General features: G+C 37.5%; 1 protein-coding gene across 1 annotated transcript in view; it reads left to right on the top strand.

Annotated features, from left to right (window-relative positions):
* Positions 1–11,406, top strand: part of KLF12 (Kruppel-like factor 12) — a 449,138-nt gene that overhangs the window by 426,741 nt on the left and 10,991 nt on the right. The window contains exon 8 of the mRNA XM_005872669.2: positions 3,305–3,462. Within this exon, the coding sequence (XP_005872731.1) occupies positions 3,305–3,462 (158 nt within the window). The remainder of the gene's footprint in view (positions 1–3,304; positions 3,463–11,406) is intronic.

Genomic DNA, 11,406 nt, shown 5'->3' with positions numbered 1-11,406 from the left:
ACTCTTGCACAAATTTTCGTGCATCAGGCCTCTAGTTAGTATATATAAAGTAGTGTACCAAAAAAGGGCTCTTATTATAGACTTTAAGTTATAATTTGAAGGAAACAAATACCATATTATTTTCTCCATTTAGAAGATGGCAAACATATCAAAACACAAAAGTTTCTATTTTTGAGGTCCCCAGTACCAAGATCTATATTTATTGTCCTGACTAGATGTTCAGGAAATGTTGCCCTATTTTCACACATACAATCTTATTTGTTCACAAGAACCACACCCTTGTCAGGACTGACTAAAGCTGTTCTTTTATGAGCATGCCAGTCACACCGTTTTGACTCTTTTCACAATAGGCTCCAATCCCTGCAACTGAGTCAGTTATGTAGATAACCACAAATCCACATTGACTGATAAGAAGGCTGGAAAAAGTGGCTGAGATAACTCTTTTTTCATTCTACTAATAGAGATCTTACATAAAACTGTTTAAGACACAGTAGATAAACATCTTTCTATTTTAACTTACCTAATAATATACAGCTTTTGCTACTGAATCTTTTTACAAGTAAAAAGATATATTGAAAACTTGAAAGGCACATATGTAGAAGGAGACATTTAAAAACAGTTGATTGGCCCTGGTCAGTGTGGTTCAGTTGGTTGGGCATCATCCGGTGTACTATAAGGTTGCCAGATCAATTCCTGGTCAGGGTACATGCCCAGGTTGCAGGCCCTGATCCCAGGGAGGGGGTGTGCAGGAGACAGCCAATGGATGTTGCTCTCACATCGATGTCTCTCTCTTTCTCCCTTTCCATTCCTCTCTAAAAATCAATAAAAATATTGTAGAAAAATAAATTTAAAAAGTTGATTGGAGCAATGTTATAGTAAAATGTTAGAAATAACCTAACAGCATGGAGGGACCTGGAGAATATTTTGCTAAGGGAAATAAGTCAGTCAGGGAAAGACAAGTACCTCATGATTTCATTCATATGTAGAATCTAATGAACAAAAATAAACTGATGGACAAAATAGACGTAGAAGCATGGAACAGACTGATGAATCTCAGAAGGGAGGTGGAGGTGGGTGGGTTGGTGGGGAGAGATTAACCAAAGAACAAATGCATAGATACATAACCCATGGACACAGACAATACTGTGGTGAAGGCCTTGGGGGATGGCAGATGCGGGATGGAGGGGGGTCAATGGGAAAAAGGGGGGACATATGTAATACTTTCAACAATAAAGATAAATCAATTTAAAAAGAAAGAATCTTGTGGCCATCACTTTGGAAGTGGATTTTAAAACTCTTGGATGGCCCTAGCCGGTTTCCTCAGTGGTTAGAGCATCGGCTCTTGGAAGGATCACGAGTTCAATTCTGATCAAGGGCGGGTACCTTGGTTGTAGGCTTGGTCCCCAACCCCTGCCAGGGTGCATGCAGTAGGCTACCAATCAATGTGCCTCTCTCACGTCGATATTTCTCTATCTCTGTCTCTCCCCCTCTTTCCACTCTCTCTAAAAGCCAATGGAAAAATATCCCTGGGTGAGGATTAACAAAAATAAATAAATAATAAATAAATAAATAAATAAATAAATATCTGGAGTGAATATGCCTTGGACTATTATCATATTTCATCTAAGTCAGGTATCAACCAATTAAAGCCCATGGACCAATACAGCCCACTCTTTGTTTTATAAATAAAGTTTTACTGGAACATAGCTTACTCATTTGTTTATATTTTGTCCATAGCTACTTTTATGCTATAATTACAGAGTTGATTTGTTACAACATAGACTCTTTGGCTCTCAAAATGCAAATCAAATATTTACTATCTATCTCTTTACAGAAAAAGTTTACCAACCCCTGACCTAAGTTAAAATGTCATCTATTGAAAAATGCACAATTGGTTTATGTACCATTACTAAAGAAAAAACAGTATGCCAGTTAAACTATGACAAGCTACTAATTTTAAGAATCCTAATTTTGGCAACATTAAAATATTGAAAAAATCATCTTGGAATCAATCATGATATATAGTACTTCAATAAATAAACTGCTGTGTTCGTATCAACATGGACAGATCTCTAATGCTTAATGTTGCGTGGAAAACCATTTTCAGAATGATGTGAACAGTATATTATTTTATCTCTTAAGAAGCACAAAGCAATATTATGAGTTTTGATGAATGCAAATATGGGTACGTAAGCATAATTTAAAAGAACTGGAAGGATTTAAAGAAAACTGATGATAGAGGAGGAGAAGGGATCAGGTTGATTATAGAAGACAAAGGAGATTTATCTCTAGCTATAATGTACAGGGTTTTATTTTAAAGGTGATTTATTAATACAAAATACATTTTTAAAGCATCAACACATGGGAAAACTGGAAGAAAACATGTCAAAATATCAACAGTGGTAAATTTGTTATAGCAGAAGTATGGTGTAGTACTGTAGACATATTTAATTCTATTTCACTATAATTTTTTTAAACTTCATGAATAACGAAAAATGAGTCATGTTCTTCATTTCTATCGCAATCAAAAGAGATTAAGGTTTGAAGAAGTGCATGTTAATCAATTACCTGGCGTTACAAGCTAATCCTGTTTTTCTACCATGGCATTAAGATTAAACAACGTGCAAGTTGGGGCCAAATTTCATAGTTAAACTTTTTTTTTCCTTAATGGTGGTACAGCTAATCTTTAAATACAATGAACTTTATTCCTCACCGTGAAAAACCACCAACTGTAAAAGTTAAATGTCAGGTGCATTTTACCGAACAGAAATAGCTTGTCATGAGTCATGTAATTGATGTACGGATGCACTTCTTTCAGCCCGACCTCACTTGTTTTGAAATGTACATTGTGATTTTACACGATTTTCTCTGTTGTCACGTGCAATTCAGACCCTCGTGTTACTTATTAAATGCTTTCATTTTTGTCACTTGTCTATAGCAGGACTTCATAGAATATTCTCTATAAGCGTGTTCAGAAGTTCACAATTTTAAGGTATAATTGCAACACCACCAGCTTGTTTCTTATTCGAAAATGAGGATCAAGTCACCTGCCACTGCTTTCATTTAGGTTTTGTTTTTGTCTTGTTGTTGGTTTAAGCATGTCTTTCACTCCTTAGGAGTGTTTCACCAGAAATAGATCAAACTGCCTGCCTTTGAGACTGAGAAGTGAAACGTGTCTGGGAAATGTGGACTGGGGCCTTGCGTCTGTGTGAAGCTTAGACTGTGAGACGATGGTCTCCTGCTACGAGGACCAAGACAGGCTGCTGTGTTTCTCACTGTTTAACTCCATTTTTTCTCTTTCCAGTTCCATTTCACCATTTAGTATTGAGAGCACAAGACGCCAGAGACGGTCTGAATCCCCAGACTCCAGAAAACGGCGGATTCACAGATGTGATTTTGAGGGATGCAACAAAGTGTACACAAAAAGTTCTCACCTGAAGGCTCATCGGAGGACACATACAGGTACAGCTCCGCAGGGCTTCTCGCCGGGGGTCAGCGAGAGTCCAAAAGGGCCAGCTGGTCACCTCCGGAGCCACGAGGTGCTGGATGGTGTCATCGCACGCATTTCCTCAGTTCAGTTCCTTTCTGAGCAGAATGCTTTCCCTCCCTCAGTTGAAAAAGGCTTAAGTCTTAGTGAACTTTAGCAACCAGTGAAGTATTTCTTCTGTGTCTCTGCAAAGTAATGGAAAAGGTATCCTCAGGTGAGGATTAACAAAAAATAAATGAAAATACATAACCACACTATATTAACCGTTTCCCAGCTGAGGTAGTAAAGTCATTCAAGTCATCCTTTGCCATTTTTGAGCCACGTTCTTATAAGAGACACTTGCAAGGCTCCTTTCCAGAGACTGCCCCGTGACTCCTCACGTGAAAGCAGGGGTCGTGTGTGTGTGTGTGTGTGTGTGTGTGTGATGAAGTGATGGCAGAGGAGGAGGCCTGCCTGAAGTCACAAAAGCATTATAAGATCAGAAATTGACTTTTTTGCTCATTTAATGCATTATACTTTTAATACTTACAAAATAATCAACACATTTTGCAAATTACCTCTTCCCTCTTCCTTCCCTGCCTCCAATACCTTCCCCTTTTTCCACTGAGTGTGTTTCCTCCCCCTCCATTGTTCCTGAGCTTCCCTGGGAGAAGTTTTCTTCTGCTTCTTAGGTACTATTTTGGAATCAGTTTCTTTATCATTGGGGCAAAGAATGAAGTATAGAGATATGAAAATGAGTAACATGTTTTACTCTATCACTAGATAGTGAACAAAATTATAGTATGATCAAGTCATAGTACTTTTATGGGACCATTTCTGCTTAAATAATAAAAGAATGACCTTTCTTTAGTTAGTCGTCATATATTTTAAATTACCTTCCTTTCCCTGAACTTTCTAAAATACGTATTAGCCTCATTTTCACACGGACACCTCTATTCCATTTATCCAAGTGATGAACAGTGACAGAGAGGAAAAGGTTTAACTTGGTACTATTAAGGGATATGACTCCATGGCGTTACAAGATTACAAGTTTTACCATATACTGTGGAAGTAGGGCAGACATGATGTATGCATTGTAATTCAAAGCAAGATAAACATTGCATGCTGAAGTGGAATTCATTAGCTTGGCTTACTAGTCAAATGAAGTCATAGACTTCTGGGGTCCAAATGGTTCAGAATCTAGTTTGTTTCCTAACTAGGGGGATCCTGTGGGTGTCATCTCTCACAGAGAACAGGTCACTGCTGTGCTGCTCTCTGCACACATATACACCTTTGATTTGACCTTCACACCTGTGGCTGCAGCTGTCACCATCTCCTGTGTGTACAAGTGTGGTTCCTGATCGAGTATGGTTCACACAGCCATCATTTTGCCATCTCTCCTCAAGCACTTTGAGCGTCAGAGAGCTTATTCTTATGCAAAATAAGTTGGGTGACATTTCTGAGGGCATATTCTTTGTATAGTAGATAATTAAATACTTGGCTTTAAAATCAGTAAAGAGTTAGTAACTAGACTAATAATGTGTGTTTTTTAAGTGAGACATAATTGACATATAACATTGTATAAGTTTAAGGTGTACAATGTGTTGATTTGATACATTTATGTATTGCAATATGATTACTCCCATAGCTTAGCTAACAACTCTATGGTGTCACGTAATTATCATTTCTTTTTTGTAGGGAGAACAATTTGTTTACTATAATCACCATGCTGTGCATTAGATCTCCAGAACTTATTTATCTCCTAGTTATAAGTTTGTACCCTTACCATCCCCTCTCTTGCCATGTTGAATTGTTTCTTACAGTGGTGTTTGGCTCTCGGTCCCTTGACTGGGCTAACTCCAATTATCACACTGTAATTTTCACTTCCTGACCCTGGTGCTCCTCATAACACTGGCATGAACCACTGGCACCTTCATTTCTCCAGACACCCTCAGTTCTCTCAGCCACATCTTTCTAGATATACTCCAAGTTATCACTGTGTCTTTTTCAGTTTTCCACACCACAAGTTGAGGGAACAGGTCTTGTTAATGGACATCTCTTAACAGAGTCAAAGATAATGTTAAGTCTTTTAACAGTTGCTTTTCTGTTAGGTCATCTAAATTTAAAAAAAAAGAAAAACTGCTGAAAACTAGGTCTTGTCCATCCCCTGTACCTGTAACTGATTTCTTTTAAACCTAAACATGCAAATTTTAGTTGGACCCGCCCCTCAAATGATGGCTCCTTCGGGACTGCACGCATACCTCAGAGATATTACAGGTTCAGTTCCAGTCCATCGCAGTAAAGCGAGTCATAATATTTTTATTGATGGAGAGTCTTGCCTTCGGTTTGTTACTTAAAAACAAAAACAAAACAAAGGTGTGAACATCTGTGATCACAATAAAGCAAAGCTCAATAAAGCGAGATATGCCTTAGTGGGTTTCCTCTCCCTGGGTGTGTGTAGCCATCGCCTGGATGATCTCCTGTAGGAGACACAGGCCAGCATCATTACTGTGAAGGCTGCGCATACACCTTCAAGTCTGGGAGATCGTTATTTTATATCCATTTTACTGATTTGGGCCCATTATTCTATTAAATTGAAATAACTTTGAACCCTCTTCCCATCCAACTTGCTGTTAGTATAGTATCTCTCTCCTCCAGCTTCTCTATTTTTGCCAGATATTGAGTAGGACAGGTTCAAAGAAAAAACTCTGAGAGCTGATCCTAGAAACTTCTATCCCTATGGGTCTTAATTCATCAATCAGTAATTAAAAATCCACCTAATTGTCTGACATCTAATCCATATTTCTTGATCCCTTAGCTACATTAAAAAGTCTATGTGAAATTCCTGCTATAAACCATATGCCAAATTCATTCATCCACTTAGCAGAGTGACATTGTGCAAGGTGTAGTTTTCTAAACTATCAATCAAAGCACAGTATTTTTCAAAAGAAAGAATGAAATTTGGTTTATTTGCTGCCACTGGTTCAAAGTGAGCCCATACTGATTCCTGATTTACAATTATTTGTAAGATTTCATAACTTCGTGTTCAAAATGAAATCAACACAGGTTCTGTTGGGATTCGGTTGGCTTGCTTTGCTTTCAATAAATATCTTCTTAGCCTTACCTTTGCTTCAGGCATATTGAGCAAGTTATTTGTGTATGACTGGCAATAATGTGAAGTTTGGGATTATAGATTATAACAGATGACTTATGAGAACTACTCATGCTATGGGAGATAAGCAAGTAGCAATAAGAAGCTTTCTTTGAGCAAGTCACATTAATTTTACCTTAAACATTGATCTTTTGCTTTATGAGTACATGATCAAGTCCTCTATTTAGGACTTAGACAGCAAATGAAACATTTGTAAGAATGTGAAAGAGGAACATTTTCTAGATATTAGCAAGGCAGTTAGAGTTAAAAAAAATGCTGAAGAATGCCTTTTTAAAAGAAAATAGTTAAGGATTATTTTGTAAGTGCGCAGTTTAAATAATGGCATAAAGATTTGACCAAATATTTTAAATGTCTTAACTGACTCCTACAAGTGGTAAATTATTTAAGGCCTGTTAAAAAAGTAGGGGGGGGACAAACAAATATATATGTGTTTTTTACACACACACATACATATATATATATATATATATATATATAATCAGTAATCACACACACACGTGATTGTCAACAGGTAATTGTTCCTATTCACTGGTCTAAATTGTGTGTGATTTATCTCCATGAAGCAGTGTACAGTGCATTTAAATAAATATGCAGGATATGTAAATGAATGGTCATTTAAATCTGGGCTATACACAACTACTATGTACTGTGAATTTCTCTCATTTCATTTTAAGAATTAAAGTCATTATTAAATGATTTAAGTGTGAATTTTAGAAGAAAATATTTTCATGAATTTGGCATTGCTGTTTAGAATTCTTAATATTTTCTAAAAATACATGCCACAGTATTTTCTCAAAGGCAGTACAATAAGCAAATTACACTCAGACAGCAGTGATTCCAAAGCCACTAGATGGTGCACTAGCACCAGATGTTGGGCAGGTCTGGTCTCAGAGGGCCTGGAAAAGAGGAAACTAGAACCCTCTAGCGGTCTGCATGACACGAGGCGATTGTCCGTGATCTGCAGAATTTCACAGTTTAATGATGAACAAGGAAAAGGCAAAATAAAGATAAATGATAAATTTTAAACCAGAATTTTAAGAAAGTAATTGCAACATATTAAAATATTTAGTTCCAAATGAATCTGGAAATATTTTATATTCCAACATGATAGCCTGTTCTCTAATAAATCTATGAGCCTCATTTAGCCAATCTTATCTAATATTCATTTTAATTCCTGTGAAAACTGTATACTTAAATTTTAAAATTAGTAAACATAAAGAAGTCACATTTCTTATCTATGTTTGTCAAAAGTATTCATATATGAATTTTACACATCCAGGACTTTAACTCACAAAGATGCTTTTAAAATATGAACCCATTTTGAATTTAAAATCTCTAAAATATGTCCTTTCCTACTTTTACAAATGAATGAAATGATGCACTATTTAGCTCTTCCCTTGAGGAATGAAACCTTTGTAATTAATACCATATGCTGTAATTAATATCTGATAATGGTTTTGTATTTGGAAAGCACACATAGACGCATACACACATCAATCTTGAATGCTTACAGACCCCAGCCTTTTTCACTTTTTTTATTTGCCTCATTCCTTCTCGTTGCTCTTCCTATATATCTTGCTTCTAATTTGACAACTTGTTTTACTGGATGAGATTCTGAAATGGTTTGATGATATTTCTACAAAGAAAAGCTTGTGTTCTGTGACAGCTATGCATCTTGGTGGCCTTTAGTACAAAAGTCCGTGGTCGCTAATCTTACCTTCGGTAGTAGTGTGCTGCCTCTGCTTTCACATCTATCTTCATTAATTAAATAACTCATTACATATAAAGCTCCACATCAGACCCTCTGTCTAGATTCATTGTTAGATAAAGCATAGGGCTTAGTGATGTCAAGATAATTAATCACTTAAGAGCAAGCTGACATTTTTGTCAAGTAAAAATCCTCTTCTCATAAGTTGTTTGTAAGTCCTGGTGAAACAGCTCACAGATATATGCCATATTGTTAACTATTGAGAAATAGAAAACTAGAAAAGAAATAGCATCAAATCTGAAGACAGGAGACAAAAGTCTGAATCTGTCTTTGGTCCCTAACTGGTTGGTGAACTTAGACAAGCTGCTCTGTGAATCTCAGGCCTTCTGTTTCTTTTTTAACTTTAAACATAAACATGCCAAGTTGTTATATAATTACCACAGGGGACACATTTTTAAATCCCCAGTAAGTATAATGACTACTACATTGTAGGGGCTCAATAATATTTGTTGAATTGAAATTGTATATGTATGGATACTGATATGGACATATGTTATTATTGTGAACAATAGGTTCAAGACAAAAAAAGCTTGGATAATGTAGTATACACTCGCATTAATCACCTATCTCTTTACTTCAGACCCTACTAATTTAAAATTTATATAATTTAGAAAAAGTTGGAGTAAAGCTAACTATTGTTTAATAGGCCCTTTTGTCATTTTAATAAAACAATAGTGTCAATAATCTTTTAAAAAATATACTTAAAATAGTAAAGCATAGTGTCCATTCAAAAGGACCCATTCATAGACAAATTCAACAAGAGAAATATATATTGAGAACTGTCCATGTCTAAGACACTATAGATTTTCTTCTTGAAAATGACAGAAAGAGACATAGACCCCATCATCAATGAACTTGTCCATGCGTGTACTAGATAAGACTCATCAAAATAGTCATAACGAAGGCCAAGTGTGCAAAACCCTATAATAAGGGCACGAGCACAATGACAAAGGAATACAGTAGGAGCTGTCTCTTATGGCCAGACAGTTTGGGGACACATTCTTACACTGGGCATGCAAGGCCCCTCTCATCCTGTTCATCTGTTCAACATCATTTGCTGGCCCTTTCCCTACTTCCCCCCACCCCCCCCATTCCTCAGCCAGACAAATGAACGAATCTCCAGATATGCCCAACTGCACGGAGCTCATTCTTCCCCCTTCCTGCAGTGGCCTGCCTAAGTGCCCCCTTTCTTCTTGCTTCTTTAGTTGGTAAACTATTTATTTGTTGAAACTGCCTCAATGTCACCTTGTCCCAGAAGGTCTCTGACCACCCTCCTTCCTAGGCAGGTAGAATTCCATCCTCTATGACCCTAAAGCACTTGGAAATGTCCCTGATGTAGCAGCTCGATGCTCCGAAGGGAAGGTATGTGGGAAACACCGGAGCAGCAGAAACAGCAGGTGTCTGACTGGCATGAGGGGAGGGGAAGGGGAGACTTTGAAGATAACGGGGGTGTGTGGTGAGGAGGACAGAGTGCTGTAAACAGACATGGAGACCCACTGACCGTAGGTGGGAGTGAGCTGATACTTCCTGAGGCCCTGCCAGGCCCCATGCACAGCGCTCAGCTCTGCTAGTGCCTCCACCTTGTAACCACATCTGTAAATCCCTTGAAAGGTCAGAGCACTTGTCCCCTATCCTGTTGTAGTCAAGCAGGGAAGCTGGGATTCTAGTTTCGGTTTCTCTAGAGCCTGGACTGTTGTCATTACTCCTGCTCTCAGACACGTTTGCTAACAACCTGCCAGTCTCCTCCCCGCCAGGGCCACACTCTGCCGTCACCTACCGACTTAGGTCATTGAAGTACTTTGAAGTAATAAGACACGAGCGACTTTCAATGGTCTATTTTTAAGGCTTCTCACTAACGTGAACTAGTCTTTCTTCCCAGTCTGCTACAATTTTACTTTGTTAGAAAACCAGTAACAAGACAAGGACGAGAAATCTTAACAGATAAATTAAGCCACCTGGAGTGCTTGCTGGACACCCAGCTCTGTGAACAGTAATGGGAGTGATGTAAAGATGAGGACAGCCAGGAGTTCTCACTCCGGCTGGGGAGACAACCCCATCCTCAAACATCCACCACGCCGAGTGCGGTAGGAAAGCCCTGAGACACAAATTGCGAAAGCAGCACAGAAGGGGCGATGCATCCCGAGTGCCGGGGTAGCATCACCTACCCACGTGCACACGCACTAAAGTGCCACCTCTGAAAATGAAGCCGAAAAATCTGCATCGGTAACAAAATGCTGTGAAAGTATCACATTTGTTTTCACTTCTGGAAAAGGAGTTATTTTAACCTGTCATAGAGAGCTACTATGTAGAAATACACTGAACCTAAGATGTACAGTTACCTGGATGCAGGTACCAGTGCTGTACAAATTTGATTCAGTTTGGTTTTTAAAGTGTTACCTTATTTATTTTAAAAAAATAAATTTATCTTTTTCATTCATTTAGAAAAGTAAAGGTTTCTAAAACAGCCTACCAGTTCTTAATTCTGTTGTCGTTAGTACATAAGTCATCTGTGACCGTGGGAAGTTAAAAAATTATGACCGTGCTCCCCATTTTCCTTCTTTTGCTTTAGGTTTTATTCTGTCATAGACCCCTCACAGCTGTGTTGTAAGGAGTGGGGTAGGAACATCCCCAGCCCTTGTACTTCCTCACACTCTGCCAAAGAGTAACTGGATTATGATTGTGGTCATCTTTTTCAGAATGGCAAAATTAACTATTACTTATATAATATTTGTGGCCTTATTGGAATTATTAATGATAATGAGAAACTATTTTTGTAGAAAATATATTCTCCATTAAAGAAAATATGTAAAAATAATGTTTATTTATAATGTTTAAGATAATTCCATAAAAATCTTGATAACAAGAATAATTATCAAGTAAATATATCCATCACATATTGTGTTCCTAATTTTAAAGGTTTAAAAAGATTATTTTTTGCAGTTAGACCTTTAAATGGCACTAGTTTTAAATAAAAACCTTTCAAATTATTTTCTTTTTGAA

Source organism: Myotis brandtii, unplaced genomic scaffold, assembly GCF_000412655.1.
Source record: "Myotis brandtii unplaced genomic scaffold, ASM41265v1 scaffold387, whole genome shotgun sequence".
Classification (NCBI taxonomy): Eukaryota; Metazoa; Chordata; class Mammalia; order Chiroptera; family Vespertilionidae; genus Myotis; species Myotis brandtii.
Note: the sequence above shows the minus strand (reverse complement) of the source record. Positions and strands in the feature narration are given on the sequence as shown.